Below are 20,785 nucleotides of genomic sequence, written 5' to 3'. Positions count from 1 at the left end.
GTGAGCGGTGGCAAAATCTTTGGCATGCCAAAAAATTGCCGAAGGACCTTGCGATGGTTCATTTTCGTGTTGAATTTGTGTGTCCATTTTGCCCTTCGTAAGGCCATCGTGAGAGCATCTTGTTATCATCGGTGCCATCGGGCANGCAGACTGCCGACCACATAATCACCACCTGTCCTCTGTACAGACCTCCTTCAGAGGCTGGCCTCTTCCATGTGGGACCAGAGACGAGAGCGTGGCTTTGTGACACTGAGCTGGACATATGACGACGAATGCCCGATGGCACCGATGATAACACGAAGATGACACGACTTGGCAAGAAGCCCTCACGGGTGCCTTACCAACTTGCCGCTCAAGAAGTTGCTGCCGGAGCGTGAGAAACTCCACCGGCGGTCATACGATGGCTTAAGATGCCCTCACGAATGGCCCGATGTTGCTACGATCAGAGCCGAATTTGATCGTGTGTCCATCGGGTGTCAATTTCGGGACAGTGTGACAGGGGCTTTACTGACGATTTTTAGGCACTGTTTGGATGTCGATTGATTGCATCCTTGTTAGAAAACAACCAGCACTTTTATCCTAAGTAAATCCTGCCAATTAGTCCCTTTCAATATTTAAAGAGCATGATCGTTGTGTGTTGTTCCGTCTTGAGTGGGTTGCTATAATGCCAGTAGCAAAAACAAATCTACATATACTTCAAAAATAAAATACATATACATTATAGGTGCCCATACCCAATATACTTAATGCTAACAAATATAAACAGGTCAGATAAACAGCATACATTTACTGTATATGTATATTTGTATTGATGTACATTTAAAGAGGGCAATAATTTAAATGGTAGACCTTTTTTTTGTCGACACATTCACTGATTCCAGCTTTTATTTTGTTTTCATTCTCCGTTACTGATTCTCTTTACATTTTTGGGCAGACATATCCAATTTGAAGATGGCACCTTGGAGATGGAAGACTTTTTTCGGTATTTCTTTAAAATGTTATGCAAACGATTAGTAAATTAATCAGGAAAATAACACATTAATGCACAGAATACCAACAACCCTTTTACTCATTACTTTGAATACCTAAAACAAATCTCAGTTCATTCAAATGTTGACATTTTGTAGAAGTTTTGGTTTCTTAGACGTGCAATCAAAGTAGCTTTTATTGACGTTTAAATGCATCTCTAAACTTTTAATTTGGAGCCCATGTGACTCGTGTTTCCTCTCCAGCGTTCACAGCTCTTTAAAATCTGTTTATCCGTCTAAGATTTTAAAACGAGATAAAGAAAGTCTTCTCACCGTTTGCCGAGCAGTTTGAGCGCCATGAGGGAGAAGATGAGGAGGCTGAACATGAAGAGCAGGAAGACGTAGAAGATCTGAGGCAGAGCGTTCCGGATGCTTCTGAACGCCCTGCGGAGCTGAACACAAACAAACAAACAAACAAGCAGACTTTATGAAGGAGGACACGAACGCTGCATCCAATCAGAGGAAAACAAACTAATGATGCCTTCAGGCGCCGTCAGCTCAGAGGCAAACATGTCCACGTTTAGCAGCAGGAAGTTTAAACTAGACATTGAAGATCCTGAGATAACAAATAAAAACAACAACATGTGACGGTTTACCTGAGAGACACCTGCCGGCATGAACGTGAGGACAAATATGGAACAGTACATGTCCCTTTTTTGTTTATTTAGAGGAAAACTGTTATGTCTTCTGTCAGGTTGGGTTTATAACTGGTGAGACATTTTTCTGTATAAAGATTTTAAACATCTCCCTGATTATCAGAAAAACCAGTATGCTATATAATCGCAAAATATGATGACTATATATGATGTTTGTCTCTTAAAAAACGTGTTTCTGAAAGATTACATCTGTAAAAGTATCAAAGCTTCCTTTGATATTTTTACTTAGGGCCTAAAGCATTATATTTTATAAGACAAAGGGTAAATTAGTGTTAAAATTGGCATATTTGTGTATCTTTACTGCTGATTTCCTGTAGTGCTTTGACCATATGAGTCTCTGATAGGTCCTAACAATAAAGTGTATCTGTATTGAACAAAAACTGGAAAGAATACCAGATTGCAGCATTCAGTCAGTCAAAGCATTATTCTAATACAAGACAAAGTTTCACTATTATTATTAATTTACTTAATCGACGATTCATTTGTAATGGAAGGAGACATAACTGTGACATCAGAAGAATAGAAAGAAGTGTGTGTCCTTTTCTGACATTGCTCCAAATGAAAGTGGGACTACTGTCTGTGGCTTCAGAGGTGTGAGACAGGTGAGACAGGTGAGACAAGTGAGAGAGGTGAGACGGGTGAGAGAGCTGTGAGGGGTGAGACAGCTGTGAGGGGTGAGGGGTGAGAGAGCTGTGAGGGGTGAGAGGTGAGAGAGCTGTGAGGAGTGAGATAGGTGAGACAGGTGAGACAAGTGAGAGAGGTGAGACGGGTGAGAGAGCTGTGAGGGGTGAGACAGGTGAGAGAGGTGAGAGAGCTGTGAGGGGTGAGAGGTGAGAGAGCTGTGAGGAGTGAGAGAGGTGAGACAGGTGAGACAGGTAAGAAAGGTGAGACAAGTGAGAGAGGTGAGATGGGTGAGAGAGCTGTGAGGGGTGAGAGGTGAGACAGGTGAGAGAGGTGAGACAGGTGAGAGAGGTGAGACGGGTGAGAGAGCTGTGAGGGGTGAGAGAGCTGTGAGAGGTGAGAGAGCTGTGAGGGGTGAGAGAGGTGAGACAGGTGAGAGAGGTGAGAGAGGTGAGAGAGGTGAGAGAGGTGGGACGGGTGAGAAAGCTGCGAGGGGTGAGACAGGTGAGAAAGGTGAGAGAGGTGAGACGGGTGAGAGAGTTGTTAGGGGTGAGACAGGTGAGAGAGGTGAGACAGCTGTGAGGGGTGAGAGGTGAGACAGGTGAGAGGGCTGGGACAGGTGAGAGGGGTGAGACAGGTGAGAGGGGTGGGACAGGTGAGAGAGGTGAGACAGGTGAGAGGGGTGGGACAGGTGAGAGGGGTGAGACAGCTGCGAGGGGTGAGACAGGTGAGACAGGTAAGAGACCTGAGAGAGAGCTGCGATGGGTGAGACGGGTGGGACAGGTGAGAGGGTTACCTGTCGCCCCTCAGTGACGTTGACCAGCAGCAGGGGCCTCAGGACTCTGGACCAGCGGACCCCGTAATAGTTTGTAGCTTTCAGCGCTCCGTAGATGATCATATCCACCAGAGTCAGCTGCACACACACAGAGGTCCAACACACACAGTTTCATTCATGTTCAGTTTAGAGATTCATTGTTATAATATATACAGTATATAGCACACAATAAATACATTAAAATATAACACAGCCCATTTCAGTCTCACATATTTCCTCAAGTGGAATCAGTTCTAATCTCTTCTCCATGTTTTAAATGTTTCCAATCTTCAGTCATTAAAACACTTAAAAAAAAGTATTGCAATATTATGTTCTGTAAAACTGAATACATTTTAGGAACACATCGTATACATTTGATGTTATGGTGGTGTGTTAGCTGGACTAAGACAGGTTTCCTAAAGAAATGGTTTTAATTGTTTTCTTTTAGCCATCGCAAAACTGTGAAATCTAAATTCTGTATCATGATATATAACATAATGCAATATTTTTCACCAATTAACAGCCCTAGCTAAACTAAGAGTTTTTAGTGTGGAACAATGCACATCGAATGATTAAAATAAAAGCTAAAAGAAATATGTCCGACTTCATCTTTACGATTACACAATCCCATCAAACTGAGATGATTATGTGCCTCTACGGTTATACTGTATCTAACACATACATTATAGACTTAAGTGCTGGTGTTAATTAATGTGCGATGTCCCTTAAACAAAGAAAAATATTTCCCTGCATCGACAGCACCGTCACACAACAGAAAACCAAGCTTCAATAATCTGACATTAAATGAATAAAAGTAAACAGTAAAACCAGACTTTAGAAAATACTGCTGTTTGTAATAAAAACATTCAGTGAGTGAAGAGAAAGAGCTTTCTGATTATTTCATGGATCCTGGAGTGGTGTGTCTCTTTGAGTAACCAGGAAGCCTTTCTGCTTTAAAAGGCGCTGACGAGGCGAATTCTCCGGCTAAAGGTTGTTTCACAACAACAGACAGAAAGTCTTCTCAGCAAATCCTGACTCTGCAGATCACAGGAACTCTGATCGCAGCAAAAACTAAGAAAGTGTCCGTTCAAACTCCCGTCACCAGGATATAACTCATCTGTAGCACAACACATGTTTCACTGGGATTATCTACAGATTCTCTCATTTAGGTCGTTCACATTAAGGCTGCAACTAACAAGTGTTTTAATCGCTGACCAATCAACTAGTTGTTTTTTCTTGTTTTCAACATACCATGTTTTTTAAATGTCTTGTGTCACCTAAAACTCTAAATACATTTAGCTTACTGGGACAGAGAAGAATAGACACCAGAAAATATTCCTATTTAAAAGGCTTAAACCAGAACATGTAAGAGTATTTTCTTAAAATCTTCAATCAAAGCAGTTGATTATTAATTGAATAGTTAACAACTAATCAAGAAATGTGAAACCTTTTGCAGCCTTGGGTCAGACTTCTGAACAGTAAGCACTTTAAACAAGTAGCACAAGTTTACTTTAAATAACTAAGTCTTATTGTTGTTGATTATTATGTATTCTTATTATGATGAGATCATCTTTATTGATCCCCTTAGGGACATCCAGGTGTTAATTATTTATAGTTTTAGAGTGGCCGGATGTCTTCTGTATATCACATCAATTTGAACTTCTGGTTTTTGGTTAGTTCTAATGTGGTTTGATCTGCTGTGTAAATGCTTTGTTGTTGTGCAATGCCTTGAGTGCTGCATAACAGAAAGGGTAATTGACAAACAGAATATTATATTTACAGATTTACTGAGATCAGTTTACTCCTCCCGGTTCAGTCGCCCCTTGATAAAAAAATTGCAAAAAATAACATATTTGGCTAACACGCGTTTATGATGCTATGATGATTTTGGAGCGTAAATCCAATGGCCAGAAGTAAAAAACTAACATTAGGCTGGAAAGGAACTACAGCACGGTCACATGACTTCATGTCACCATCGCTAAGCTAAAGGCGGCTAATGTCCGGCGTCATGTAGTTTAGAAGTCTAATTTAGCAAAGTGTTACTGTAGCAACGGCTGCTTCTATTACGCATGCAAGATTCAGACATTCACCAGTGGAGTATTTACTGACGTATTTGATGTCGTCAAACACAACGTGACAACCTTGTGTTAACCACAGACCTTATTTCAGACAAAACAAATGTTAAAGAAAACATTGACTTCAAGACAAAGGAACTAGAAGTGTTCAATTTCTAACTAACTTCTTGGTTTCAGGACTTATTCCTGCACCTCTCTATCAGCGCCTCTTACCACGATGATGACGATGATGCAGATGTTTTTGGGGTCTTTCCAGAACTTCTCTCGAGGGATCACTTTGGCGTAGTGAACGATCCGAATGGTGAAGACGAGCAGACAGAGCAGCTCCACCAGCATAGTGGCCTGAGAACCCAGAAACACACACACTGATGAAACATCTGAATTGAACACACACTGCACTCTGGTGTTTGTTTGACTGGTTTCCTTGGAGGCTGATTGTGTTGCACCTGCTGACTTTTGATACATTTGAATTAAACAATAAAGCCTTGACAGTGATGACTAAATGAGATGCTTGTTAATTAATATCTTTGACAAGAAATCAGAATATACTGTAAATCCTAAAATTATGTTTTTGACAGATTTGTTACAAAACCGGCAGACAAAGCTTCTTCTACCTGACGGACGAATGCATGTTCTTCTTGCAGTGATGTGCACATTAAAAAGAGGAAGTGTGAAAGCAGGAAAGCGTTTTGGTGTCAGTCAGCAGAAACCGTCTCACCCATGTCGGCAGAGGGAACACGGCCGGGTCCTCGAAGACGGCCAGAGACAGATCGAGCAGGATGAAGAAGTAGAGGAGCACCTGAGGGAGCCAGTGGTTGTAGCGCAGATACAATCTGAAACACACACACATTTTAAAACAAAGTGGAAATGTTGAAGCTAAAAGACGACGTTCTGCTGAAGAAACAGATTTATTATTGAAGTATAACATGGCTGTTAATCTCTATTTCTATTACCTTCATTATTGTTTTGACTTAAACCATCAACGTATCAGTGCATTGCTAAATATAAGAGATGCAAACATTAGTTGATTGACAGAAACATTGTGGAAACTGCAAGAAAAATGTTTTTCAGGATCTCAAATATGGAAGTTTATTTTTTTTTTTTAGGGTTGGACATGTTCACTTTTTTCTGACATGTTTTAGACCAAATCGTTAAATAGATAATAATCAGTAGATTGATCAATAATACAAATAAATCATGAGTAGATCTTTAAAAACATAACATAGTTGCTTTAAAAAAGGGCTCTGTAATCCCCTAAAACATCTTCTCACTGTCGTTTTTTATCAAACAAAAACTGGTGGAAGTTGAGTGTTTGTAAAGGAACTACTTTCTGCAGCGGATTAATATACATTTGGTCAACATAAACTACACAGTTCATGTCACCCAATGCAAAAATGTGTTTAATTGATGTGTTTTTAGGACAGTAATGGAGCGCTATGGCACATACTAATAATACATACAAGGCTTTATTAGACAAAGGATATTTACGGTGGATTCATTCATGCTTTCTTTTAGTGTGAACATAAGGAAGAATATCACCAGGCTTGCACATGTGACGTTCAGTATCCCTGCTTCTGAGATTTTAATTCACTATAATGTTGATTTAAAACTAGCGGGAGATAAAACTCCTGATTATAAATAAGAATATCTCACCTCACAGCTTCAGGCGACGTGTCAAAGTAAATGTTCCGGTTGTATTGAGCGTCCGACACATAGATAGCAGCCAGGTCGAAATCCTGAAAAACATAGACTTATTAAATTCAGAGTTGTAATGTAGAGGGGTGCATCTCATGGGTGGGGACCATATAGCACAAGAAAAAAGAAAGACATCACAATGAAAAGAAGCACACCAATTAAGAGTTAGTAACTACTAAATACCTCAAGTTCTTTCACCTTGTACTTTTACATAGTCCACTGATACATCGAATAATACCCTACAGATTCATTGACAAGTGAAATAATGGGGTGTTGCAGAGACTGTAAAGGTGTTCCTGTAATAAAGGGGCCTCTGAGCGTGTGATCTTGTCTGACTTTGTGATTTTAACACTGTAAGGAATTTAAAAATGGTGAAAACTTATCTTAATCCTTCACACGTGTTACAATAACTCCTCCAGACTCTTTAAAACTGTTAAAAGTAATGCCAGGTGTCCGTCTTCAGTCCCCAAAGTGACTTAAAGCAGCAAAAAAAAGAACAGGAAACACAATCTGTCATATCAGAAAGGGATACAAGTACTAATACCACACTGTATAAATAAATACTCAATTTCAAGTAAAAGTACAGCACCGAGAACGGCACTTAAGTAGCATTTATGTCAAATTAGGAAAAGGTACTTAAAGTATTAGTAAAAGTACTCTTTTTTAAATATTTTAAAACAAAAGCAGCAATTCACATTTAAGAAGCTGGAACTGTGAAGTATTTTTGAACAAAGAATGTCTCAGGAGAATTACAATCAATGAATTTTCGGTTAACCCACTCATGGTTTTATTCATATGTGGGAGAAGTACTCAGATCTTGTACTTAAGTAAAAGTACCAGAGTAATCAAATCAAATCAAGTTTTATTTATATAACACATTTTTAAAACGATTTTTGGTCGAGCCAAAGTGCTGTACATACAGTAAACATACTTTACAATAAGGACACAAGTAGGAATCTTGTAACTTACAAGTAAAAGTCCTGCATTACAAATGTTACTCAAGTAAAAGTAGAAAGGTATTATCATCAAAATAAACAAGTATATCAAGCTAGTACTTAAGTACTTGAGTGAATGTACTTCCCACCTCTGGTTTGGGTTACCTACAGATAGTGTTGGATGGTTGAATCTATGCCAAATAATCATATTTGAAAAGCTTTTCACAAGTATTGTGTGTCAGAATCTGAATTAGTAAAGTAAAATATCAATAAATGTAGTGGAGTTAAAAGCACAACATTTGCTTCCAAAATGTAGAAGTAGCCTATATTACAATGATAACACTCAGGAAAAGTAACTCACTTGTGTACTGAAGTACAGTACTTAGTAAATGTTTAGTTACTTCCACCTCTGGAGAGCAGCTGAGACCTGACTGAGTTTAGAGTTTTTTTATTGCAGTGGTGACTTTATAACAAACTTTTACTGAGAGCTGGAAGTGACTTCTTCTCTGTTTAATGAGGCAAAAGTCCACCAGTTAACTGCTGTCATGTGAAACAAACAGACATGTGTAACCAGTGGTGTAAAGTAACTAGGCATATCAAGTACTGTACTTAAGTACAATTTCGATGGACTTTGTTTCCTACTTCGTACTGCTACCCAACAGCAATTCAGAGGTAAATCATGTATTTCTACTCCTTGTATTTAATACCTTTAGTTACTTTACAGATCTGGATGAATGATGTGAAATACAATCAACTCTTAAATCAGACTTTAGTTCCACCTGGAGTAAATTCACAAGCTACCCTGCAGTATACAAAGTCATTCAAACTAGCTGCACCTTTACCAGCTTTGATAACACTTTAATGATCAATCATTATAAAACAAATATTATATATTATTCTGAAATTGACCAATCTGCACAATGAGTACTACTACGTATATTTTGATGCTAATACTTGTGTACTTTTACTTGACTAACATCTTGAATGCAGGACTTTTACCTGTAACAGAGTATTCTTACACTCTGGTACTTCTACTTTTACCTAAGAGTACTTCTCCCCCTCTGTGAGTAACAAACCCTGGTCCATAGGAGCATCAGCTGATTGTTTGCACTCTGGCTCACCTCTTTGGTTTTTGCAGCATTCCCTCCGTTAGGAATTCCTTTTCCTTTTCCTGCAGACTCATCTGGAATGTCCTCAATCTTCTCTGGCTCGGACATCCTCAAAACTTTCAACACGACTCTCCCTCCCCAAAAAAACGACTTTCCAGAAGTTGTTTTAACGCAAAGAGTTTCCAGTCCTCAGAGTTTGTGTCTCTGCAGGAAATAAGTCCAGTCGTGTCTTCCCTCTCAGTTTGAGTTGTAATCGTCCATCTGTGCGGGAACACATCACATGTTTCCTCTCTTCTGCTCTTCAGAGGGACAGTCTGCCTCCATCAGCACAGACTGACTGATCTGTGATCTGATCCTCTGTTTGAGCGCCTCTAATAAACCAGGGAGCGTGATGCCTTCAGGGACCGGAGGAAATGTGGAGGGAAAAGAGACAATGAGCGACGTGGACCGTGGTATCAGGGCTGCATGACACTAAAACATTTTTTTTTGCTGTACAATAATTTAACATTTGAAGCTTATTACATCCCTTTTTACATTCAGAGCTATCCCAGTTTTTTTGCATTAGAGTCTATCACGAATTCTAATAATATTTTATTTATCTTTTTTTTTTAAATATATATTGAATGAGCATCGATGGAGGGTGGCCTGAGACTGAGACTTATGCCTGAGACCCACTATTTACAATGCTGTTTCACATTGTTGTGTATGTAGTAAATAAAAGCTTTAAACTTTAAAAATGTAATTCCTCGACACTGGGAACCAATGAGCATCAATACATATATTTATTTATTTCCTATTTATATATTTTCTATTCAATTTTTGCAGCAAACTCTGAGAAGCTGTTTGTCATATAAACTGTCAATTCAACCATTTCCAAATTGGAAAATGTAAACATATATTTATTCCTTTAATACTTGATCACCACTTTTCATTAATTTACTATTTGCACGATTTATATTTTTGTGATTTTTCTATCTTTAAAAATCTAATTCCAAAATGTTAAGGTTTAGGGTTAGGGTTAGTTTCATCTGTTTCACTGTAAGAAGCTCGTGTGTTGCAGCACATACGGGTATTTGGAAGTAAAACATCTGTTTTGGAAGTAAACATCTGGGTGCAGTCAATTCGTTTTTGGGCTAACGGTTGTTTCTCGAACTTTATTTGGTGACATTGAATGCAGCACAAGGTGTCATGTGATCCGTGACTCAAAGCATCTGGATAACGGAAACGGAGAGAGGGAGACGTTTAAAGACCAAAAACACTGAATGGAAATGTGGACTGTAATAATTGTTTACACAATAATAAGAGTATCTGTGTCGGCACAAATGTGAAGAATACATAATAAAGGATTATTTAGTTTTTTTTACCATTGGACAGTGAAGGTGCAGAGCATGCAAACGATTACCTGCACGTCACAATGGACACGTAAAACATCTGGTTCTGTTGAAATGAAACACTTGAATGTCTATATCGTCTATAATAAAGCCTATCTTTAACAAAAACTGTTAATCTGATAATTAACTTTGCAATTACAAGTAATCTCTCAGTTTCTCTATTAGAGAGACTAATTGAATAGGACTCTGTACTCTAACTTGTGTGTCAATAAAAGTCATTTTCCCCCCTTTGTTTTACCACCACATAAAGAGGCAGTGTGCAGGACTTAGTGGCATCTAGTGTTGTGATTTCAGCATTGCAACAAACTGAATACTCTCATGCATTTTGGGTTTTTATAATGTAGTATTTGTGAGGATCTACAGCCCCCTGCTGGTCACTCTGAAATCATCATAACCAATGGTTCCCAACCTTTTTCTTTAAAAGTCCCCCCACACATACCTGTCAGATGCATCCTGGGACATCTTCTTTACATCCATCTGTCCAAACTTGTCATTGAACACTTATATATTTTATTTACACTTGTATGCAATATAGTTACAGTATACAATCACAAATATCCCTTTTTAAGTGTGTGTGTGTGTTTGTGCAAATGTACACTTTTAATTATAATGGCAGAAGATAGGGTACATACCATAATTCAACCATTTATCTATTTTAACTTTATTTCTTATTGCTGGCTTGCCTACTTGTCATGCACTCACACACATATGATTGTCTCGTTATGAATATCACAACAAACTATACAACACACTGCAGCAAAGGGAAAACCCCAAGATTTTTTGTTCAGGGGACGACCCCGATTTATTTATTATACACACATACATGAATTGGATTATTTCCTGCACTTTATTTTGTTATTATTGTATGTATGTATGAATGCTTCTTCTTCTTCTGCGTGTCTTTGTTGTCTGTTGTCTATTCTGAATGTTTTGATGGCACCTTAAAAGGAGTATCTTTACTCTTCTCATTTTACTTGTATAAGGACAATACATTTTACTAGTGTAGTCTAATCTAATCTACTCCAATAAAAACTTCCAGACAACCAAGACATTTCAAACATTGTGATTTATTGTGGTTTAAATGTAGAAAACAGTATAAACAGAAAAACTTGAAAAGGTATATTGAACACAAAAACAATATGTGATTTGCACCACCCTTCAGTCACCAGAAAAAATGTCAGATTTCACCAATATATAATATATATATATATAGAGAAGTTGTAATCCATCTTTGGTTCATTGGAGCTTTCAGAAATAATGGATGATCATTTGATGTTTACATTCAAATTATACATAAAGTATAAATGTCCTTAGATGTTATTAACATGAAACAAAGTGATGGGACAGAAAATACACACCAAACACACAGAACACAAATATTGAAAATCTTAAATCTTGAATAAAACTTCATGTTAAATGTTAAGGTGAAGAGGATGGACACATTTGGATGATTACTTCACACAATACAATAATACATATAAAGGCAGAAATCACAAAATTAAACCCTAAACCCTTTTTTTTTAATCCTTAAATTTAAATATAAGCATTGAAGCATATCCCCTCTGCAGATACATTAGCAGCAAACAGCGTGTAGGAACTTAACACTTTATATAAAATGATTTAATTTGAGCTTCAGCTGATCTGATAAAGTATCTGAATAAACCATCAAAAAGTAAAATATACACTGAAGTTCGAGGAGATATTTAATTTATAATTAACTAATATATTTTATTCTAACAATCATATCAAACTATTTTGTATTTATTTATTCTATAAAATAATTAAAACGGTGTATTTCTCTTATATAGTCACTCTTTAAATAAAGTGCAATTTAAATGTTATCAGTCAGAAATAAGGCAAGCTGTAACAAATAATGTTTATGATCAATATAAGGTGCCAAAATAAAATCTGAATTATATATAGTTTACAGTTGAGATTTCATCAATAATATTTAGTATGAATGCTTTTTATATATTCTAGTTAATAGTACAATCAAGACATATTCAAAGTGTCATGGGTTGACCCAAGTTATAATTTGGTAGTATATAAATTAGGTTGACTTTTATTATTAATAATTCTCTTTGTAAACATACTGCTGGATGAGTTGAACATTCGGTCCGAAAAAAATGAATCTGTGAAACTCTTTGAGGCAAATTAATTGATTCTCCAGCATATCTTTGAATTTCCACATTTATAAAAAACATTATTTTTGTTTGCTTATCTCCAACATACTGTCTGTCACAGTGGAGTGGTAAAATGATAAATGTCTGAATATCATATATTTACTTGTATATACTACTCGTATAGAGTCAGATTGATACCACTCTCATGTCTGTATGGTACAGTATATCCAACATGAGACCAAAGTTAATCCAAACTATAAACTAACATTAAGCTAAAAATTAAGCTAACATCAAGCTAACTTTTGGCTAATGTTAAGCTAACATTAAGCTAATGTTAAGCTAACATTAAGCTAAAAATTAAGCTAACTTTTAGCTAATGTTAAGCTAACATTAAACTGAGAATAAGCTAACATTAAGCCAAGAATAAGATGATGTTACGCTAACATTAGGCCAAGATTAAGCTAAGAATAAGCTAACGTTAAGCTAACATTAGCGGCTCATTTTTTTTATTTGGGGCATTTATTTTGCAGCAACCAGCCAAGCCCATTGCAAACGGTTCTGTTACTCAAAGTTTATTCTCTTTTAAGGTTTAAAGTGATAACGTAATAATACAAGCAATAGTAGCCTACATACAGTAAATCTAATAAGCATAATACAGACTTTTTATTACCAGATTCTCTCAACTGGAATACAATAAAATGCTGTAAAATCTGCCAGTGGCAGTTCTAATATCAGATAATGAGATCCTGCTTTTGTCTGCTCTCAAAAGACCCATTGTTTACAAAAGAAATAGGTTTTGAAGGTAAATCTGGCCCATTTTTCGTTGTAAACAAACAGCGTATGACAACATCAAGCTTGACAGACAAGGTAAAGTAAAAGGTTGATATGAAGCGCTTCATTTTTTCAGTATGAAGGTTTCTTCGTGTCACTGCTGCACTACTAAACGTACATTTTGAGGTACTATCAATGTGGTTCTGCTTTTGAAGACTTACTGTATCTCCAACAGCAATACCGTGACAATGTAATATTGCTTTACCATATTCTGTTGAACCACAAAGACGTGTGTAATCATATGACTGCTCAATATTTTTTTTATAAAATCTCTGTTCATATAATGAAAGTACAAAAAACAATGTTGAAGGTAAAAGACCATAATTAGAAAATCAAGATCTCATCTTGTCCTCAAACATGATTGAGGTTGTATCAGTGACTGCTAAGGCATGCAGCCATTCTCCCTTAAATGTATTTCCTAAAACATTCGTTAACTGTCCTTCTTCCACACCAATATTACAATTTCCTGATCCCAAACCCGACATAACCAAGACCGACACTACCTACAACTAGACAGAAGCCGTGCTTACTAACACAGACAGATAAAGACGAACTGAAGGTTTCCACATTTCGGAAAATAGGCTGATGTGGTGTTTAAAAGTCTCATTGGTAATCACTCAGGGATGTTTTTTTAAACCCAGTGAGAAATGTTATCTCTTTTCATCCTTAAATCAAGTAAAGATGTGTGTAAGTTCACAATTTTTCATATAATGAAAGCACAAAAACAATGTTGAAGGTAAAGGGTCATAATCAGAAAATTAAGATATCATCTTGTCCTCAAACATTATTAAGATTCTATCAGTGAATCCTGGATTAGAAAGACTGCTAAGGCATGCAACCTTTCTTCCTTACATTTATCTCCTAAAGGATTTATTCATTGTTTTGTTTTTGAAATACAACTTCCTGATTCCAAACATGACGCAGCTGACTGAAAAGTCAACTTAACCTGTTCTAAGAAAGATAAAGATTTCCAGATTTCTGAAAGTAGGCTGATGTGGTGTTTGAATGTTTGATTGGTATCAGGGATGTTTAAAACCAGTGAGAAAAGTTAGTTTTACAAAATAAAACTCACAATGAACTTCTGATATGGTTATGACCTGTGAAGCTCAGATGCTAACATCCAAAACTACATACCTTTTAACTAAAAAGCGTATTCTAAAACCGTTAAATGCTGGCCTGTGGTACTCGTAGTTTTCTTGAGAACCACTCATATAAAATTCACACTCCACATTGCACTTCCTCGTGTCCTGAGCGAACCGCGCCATTCACCTCGTCCAACGTGTCTATTGCATTGACTTTGTGTGTAATCGCGAGCAAAAATGTGGCTTCTTGTTTGGTGTGAACACAGTTAGTAGATCCAGCAAACATTTAACATTCGTATATCCAGCGTTTATGCAACTTTAGCCTACCCAGCAGCATCCATATCGTTAGTATATCCAGCAACCAGCAACACAAGTGTTAGTCAAAACAGTAGTAAATGAGCCGCGGTCTGCACACGATATCATATGGTCGACTCAATCTGAAAAGCCATACGAAGTTAAACTATTAATTGCGTGTCAAAATTGCACCAAAGGAGTTATTGCATATTTTTAATTTATGTCTATATAAATATGTTTTTTTTTTGTTCAATGGAAGTGCAAATGTCAAAAAAACGAAATTTCCCCGTGGGATTAATAAAGCATGTTGATTGATGTACAGCAATTCTATAAGTTATGAAATGCTATTGTCCACCAACCCTAGTTTTAAAAAGGTTTGGGTGTACAAACAGTGCATGAATCCTTTAATAATCACACCATTTCCATCATATCCATGAAACCTGGTAAGCAAATCCATCTTTATGCTCTTTGACAGAAATTGACAGCATCTGATAATTATTTTTTGCTTTTTTTAAATAGTTCATGACCCCAGGCAGTAGATAAATATTTAGACCCTCACCTGAACACGAAACCTGAAGGACAGAAAAGTGATTAAAGAATATTTCCAACACTGATGATATGACGATTGGTCTCTACTTGTAAACAAAGCTCAGTTAAAGTGGTTCATGTGATTTGCTGGTGAACACATTTATACGTGTGTTAACTTCACAAGCCGTAAATTGCAACCTTCACATCTAAAAATAGAAAACATACCAACCAAATCAAACATATCTCCTCCTGGAGCCTTGTTGACTTCCCTCCTGCAAATCACAAAACCAATATTCTCTGAGCGTTGTCTTCGAATGTATGAAGAGTCTGGCAGGAGACACAGCAGAAAGGAAAAGTAGAACCAAGTTAGGAGAAACCTGCTGAAATCCAGCCTCCATTCTCACAGCAGTCTGGGCTTTAATGGGTTGCCCCTGACCGAGGAAAAGGCCCCGATGTGGTTGATGAGGTTGGGCTCCACGCTGTGAGCCCTTTCCCCGGGGATCGTCCTCGCCATCTGATACAGAACAATGTCTTTGGCGTTCCCCTTGGCGCAGAACGAGCCGTCCAGATACTCCGCCGCCCTGAGCGAGGAGTTCCCGGGGAAGAGCATGGCCGGCGTGCAGCACTCTGTTGCCGGGGAGACGGCGTAGAGCTGTGGGGAAAACCTCCGAACCTCCAGCAAGTAGTGCCGCCCCAGAAGCTCGATGGCAGCCATGAAGTAGAGGGTGAAGAAGAGGAGATGGGTGACCGACAGCGTGAAGGAGAAGGAGCAGGGGTTCCAGTAAGAAAAGCTGAGGAGAAGAGCCGTCGCTCCAACAAGTCCGAGTCCGACCCACTCCAGGATACGGTAAGGCTCGGGGTTCCAGTATCGCTGCAGCCTCTCCGGGTGATACAGCTTCACGTAGAGAGTCTGGAAGGCAAACGTACGGGACAGCAGGTGCTTTACGACGGTGAAGAAGTCCTGTTTGGGCAAAGCGTCGTCCTCCAGGACCACGATGTTCTTGGGCTGCACCAGCTCCCATCCCTTGCGGAGACAAAACACGTAGTCTCTCTTCTCCCTCTCGAAGGTGTTGACTGAATCCCTGTTCCTCCGCTTCTCCAGAGGGGAACGCCGGATCACCTTGAAGTAGTCCTCGAGAATCTTGGCATCTTGGTTTTCCTGTGGACCGCTTTCCACATCGCAGACCAACACCTCTGCACACCGCTGCGATCCACAGCTTTCCAGAAGGCCGCTCATCTGTCGCATCACCTGCAGCAGGTAGTGGAAGTCCCGCCCCTCATTTCGTTGCACTGAAACCACGATAACCAGCAGCTCGGGGTTCTGGGCGATGTCGTTGAACCTGGACGATGCTGTGGCGGAAGTGCTCTGCCAGAACTGAAGCGCGTCCTGGCCTCGGACAAGGCCTTCGTGCAGGACCTCCTCACTCATGGAGTCCAGGTACATAGTCTTGATGAAGTAGTAAGAGTAAAGCAGGCGATGGCAGCACAAAGGGAGGATGACGCAAAACGTGATGACGGACAGGACCAGGGCTTGAGTGACGGTGTTGGACCATCGCAAGTGTTGACTGAACAGCGTTTTCCATCGAGGCATTGATGTAATATGCGGCTGGAAGCACACAAATGAAAATAAGAGGTTCAGGTCAACATTTGCGTCGTCCCAACAGGAAGCTTGCTTTAGAAAAACCCTCAGCGGTGAAACCTGATGAACTGAGGGCTGTGTGGAGAACGATCAGGTGTTGCCATGTCTTCTTGTAAACATAGATGAGAGTTTCAGCTCAGCGTTGGATCCCGTGCCTCAGCTCTGGCGTCTGGAGAAAGAGAAAAGAGGACGTTTTCTCAGTAATTGTTATCAACTGATGTTCCTTTGCAGCAAACATGGAAACCCACAGCCCCAGGCTACAGATCAAAATCATAGCCCGTGGAAAAGAATAACCCTGTCTTTCATAACCATTTTCATACTTTTCTTATGTGGATTTTGGCTATATTCTATAATAACAACTTTATCTATAAAGCAAGCAAATACAAAAAACGGATGTAAAAACAATCATATGGTTGACAGGACATTGTTTTACTGATATTCAATCACAACAATGGTTACGTGAAAGACCTGCAGACTGGCATACAACATTTGTCAGTAGCAAACAACAACATCAGGTGACATAGCAAACCAACAAGAGCAGCGTACACAAGCAGAAAGACAAGCGATACAAAACAGAAACAGCGAACAAGAACATGCATAGAACCACGTTAAGTAGCAGACAGACAGACGTTAGATAACTTCAGTGGTTAGGGAAGCTATATCAACAAGAATGGCCGTAATAGAGTTCTTAAAGGCTGACTTGGGGATAAAAACGTCTAGTTTCAGTATTTTTTGCAGATTGCTCAAGTTGTGGCTGCAGCAGACCAGGGAGAGGACCGACTGAATACTGTACTTGTTTTGGGAACTTTCCACAGGATACGGAGAGCAGATTTGGTGTTGTAAGTAGAAGATTTAGTTTGAAACAAGTAAAAAAGGAAGGGGGAGGGGAATGCCAAACCAAGGAGGTTTTTTTTAAAAGGGGCCCTACTATGCTCGTTTTCAGACAGGCCGTGAAACAAATGAGGGGGGAGGGAACACAGAAATGTTAGCCTCTGCAGGCTATTTAAATGCACACAAATCTACATAACACACTACAGGAAAGGGATAACCCCAAAAGCATAATAAGGCTCCGTTAGTAAGCATTAATGAATGAATATTACGTTTTGTAAAGATGGCCAGATAACGGAGGAATAAAGAGGGTAGTGGTTTTTGGATTTAAATAAACAAATATATCAGCTTCAAAGCAGTTTTATACAAGTGTGTTTTGAATATGCATTAATTCAGCAAGCCTGATTTCCTCAGACAGGGTCTTTCCAAAGTCTTGAAGCTCCAACAAAAAGTGCACAGTTGTTAGCTTACGTTTTTAGCGGTGACTTTGGAATGAACAACAGGATATATAAATATAAGGAGATGCTAACCCAGATAGGGTATTATATATATATATTAAAATCTAAAAAACACAGGAAGTAAAGGTAAAGTACAGTAGCTTAAATAGGTGTCATTTGGTCACATGTTTTCAGAGTTAAGTTCTGAGCTGCAGCATTTTAAGTGAAAAGATACGTGTGTGCAGGAAGTGGCAATTGTTGAGACGTGTTGAAACAAAAGCGTGATCAACTTTCGCAAGATCGGAGAATGGACACATATATTGGATTTGGTGATATTCCAAAACTGACAAAAACAGGATTAATGGAGTTAACATAAAATGGAAGTACAGTCTTAATGTTAAAAAAACATGTCATGTATATTTGATCACATAACGCTACAATAATAAACATGGCAGCTTAGATATGTCATGGGACCACCATATAGTTGGGGGTTTAATGCCTTGCTTACGGACACCTTTGCAGCTAAGCGTTACATGCATTTTTTCTTTTAATGTTTATTTTATTATCTTTTCTTTTTAATGACTGATTTTAAATGCCATTTTCTTAATGTCTTTCATTTTTTGTAAAGCACTTTGAATTGCCTTGTGTTGAAAGGTGCTATACAAATAAACTTTGCCTGCCCTAAACAATAGGTAGACCCTCCTTTAGACTGTTTTATGTATTTCTGGTTAGACTTCTTCGTCACAGTAGCCTTTGCACAATGACGAGAAACATGTCAACAATTGGGAAATAATCTCATCAGTCAGTTTGAAAAGGGGGAGGAATTACACCACAACTCTTCTGTCATTCATATGAGTGTGTGCTTAAGATAAGAGGGTACCTATGCTCCCAGGGTGCTTTGTTTCCTATCCTAATACTAGGTATTCCCCAGGGCTAACATGTTGAAATCACCTATACAGGATATGGCATTAAGGTTTGAAGGCTGTGAGCAAGATAGTATTTCTTGACTTTAAACATTGGTATCCCTACAGTCGCTGAATGGATCCTTTTACTATTGAAGCTGCATTTACAACATCCATGTCCTTGTTGAACCTATTTTACAAGTCTCTTAAAAATGTGGACCCTGTGAACTCATAGGCTACCTCCCTTAAGATAAAAACATGTTAACATGTCCTTTAAAAGGGGACAGACATACGGGTTTTAAACCTATAAATGATCTAACTCTTAAGAATATGTGCCCTCCAGCTATTTCACACACACCTACCTTTAAAGTCTGTTTATTATAAGGTATTTAATTTCTTTTAAAGCCACAAGTACGCTACATTAAGCTGAGGCGTGTTTCTGAATACACAACAACAATGAAAACGGACGACAGCATAATGCTAATGAATCACCACATTAATCCTACCACCGATTATCACATTACAGTTATATTAGATCAGACAGTAATTTTTTATTAGGATGTTTCCGTTACAATGTTTCCACAATGTTAGATAAAAGACCATCGTCCTGCTGAATAAACTCTGACATAAGAAAGGGGGTTTGGCAACAGCATAGCAGATATACACACAGACATTCTGGTGAAACAATGTGAAGTGTAATGGAGTATTTCAGGATATAATAACAGGAGAAGTAGACTCACGGTGAGTTGGAAGTAGCTGCTGTTTGCTGGCCGCTAGATAGAAGAGTTACGACAACGGAAGTCCATAAACGGTTATCGTCACGTGGTTCATGTAGACGAGGATCGTTCCCCGGAAGTTCATGGCGGGCAATGGGAATGCATTGATAACAGGAGATAGAACTACGATTTTTTGGTAATTATTAGTGAATAAAGGTTTTGATTTGCAATATTTATACAACAAATCGATATGTGTATGTATTTAAATCAATATGTTTTAAAAAATAAAACAGAATTTGCTAATATTAAGTGATAATATTAGGATTAGTGTGAACAACTAGTTTACATGTTAGGCTAACAGTGCCTTGGTTAAAGAGCCTGTTGCTGTTTTATAGCTTTGAATTCTTTAAAACCAATATTATCTTCTTAAACTTGTATGGTAGTCAGGAGCATCACTTTCTAATGTTTATTGATATATTTAGAGGGAGGGGATCTAAAGGAATGCTTCAAAATTCAGATTAGATTAATTTCTACCATTTTCTTAAATTCATGGTAGTTTCAGTAATCCCATGGTAATTGGGGACACAAGTTATCTAAATGACTAATGTCATCTTTATGGCTTTCAGAAAGGACAGGAGACCGACAGGTGACTATCAAAGGACTAGCAGCAGCAGCAGCAGCAGCAGCAGCAGCAGCATGATGATGATGTTAAATGTGTTGTTTTAGGAACATCCATTGCAAATACATGGAATTCAATAAACATTGAATAGCATATCATGCAGTTTGTCTGTGCCTTTTCCTCCGTGTTGTCCTGGTTTGCTGTGCTGCCTCCTAGTCGCCACCATGGTTTGCTGTGCTGCCTGGGGATGCTCAAATCGCTCCGAGAAAGGAGTACGAATGTACGGCTTCCCCACTGACACAGANTCCTAATACTGTGTATTCAACCACTATGGAATATGTATGTGGGCAGACAAAACTGAGTTGTTCTGTGTGTGAAGTAACCTCAAGTCACTTTTCGCAGGCACATTTGAATGCAGACCAGTTTGTCAAGAAAAAAAAGGGCAAGACTAGGCTAAGAGCA

The 20,785-nt window shown here is 38.5% G+C and overlaps 2 protein-coding genes across 2 annotated transcripts in view; both read right to left on the bottom strand.

Annotated features, from left to right (window-relative positions):
* tpcn3 (two pore segment channel 3) overlaps nt 1–9,284 on the bottom strand; it is a 22,180-nt gene extending 12,896 nt beyond the window's left edge. The window contains exons 1-6 of the mRNA XM_010774599.1: nt 8,946–9,284; nt 6,848–6,930; nt 5,913–6,027; nt 5,408–5,536; nt 3,102–3,218; nt 1,302–1,420 (exon numbers count right to left, since the gene is read on the bottom strand). Of these exons, the coding sequence (XP_010772901.1) occupies nt 1,302–1,420; nt 3,102–3,218; nt 5,408–5,536; nt 5,913–6,027; nt 6,848–6,930; nt 8,946–9,041 (659 nt within the window). The 5' untranslated portion in view covers nt 9,042–9,284. The remainder of the gene's footprint in view (nt 1–1,301; nt 1,421–3,101; nt 3,219–5,407; nt 5,537–5,912; nt 6,028–6,847; nt 6,931–8,945) is intronic.
* A 2,087-nt stretch (nt 9,285–11,371) lies between these two features.
* pgap4 (post-GPI attachment to proteins GalNAc transferase 4) lies at nt 11,372–19,804 on the bottom strand. Its single transcript, XM_010774597.1, has 2 exons — nt 19,729–19,804; nt 11,372–16,990 (listed from the first exon to the last, which is right to left on the bottom strand). The coding sequence occupies exon 2, from the start codon at nt 16,771–16,773 to the stop codon at nt 15,583–15,585; it is 1,191 nt and encodes a 396-aa protein (XP_010772899.1). The 5' UTR covers nt 16,774–16,990; nt 19,729–19,804; the 3' UTR covers nt 11,372–15,582.
* Nucleotides 19,805–20,785: the final 981 nt, after the last annotated feature.

Source organism: Notothenia coriiceps, unplaced genomic scaffold (genome assembly GCF_000735185.1).
Source record: "Notothenia coriiceps isolate Sejong01 unplaced genomic scaffold, NC01 NC01_scaffold00014291, whole genome shotgun sequence".
Classification (NCBI taxonomy): domain Eukaryota; kingdom Metazoa; phylum Chordata; class Actinopteri; order Perciformes; family Nototheniidae; genus Notothenia; species Notothenia coriiceps.
This window is presented reverse-complemented; position numbering and strand designations above follow the sequence as displayed.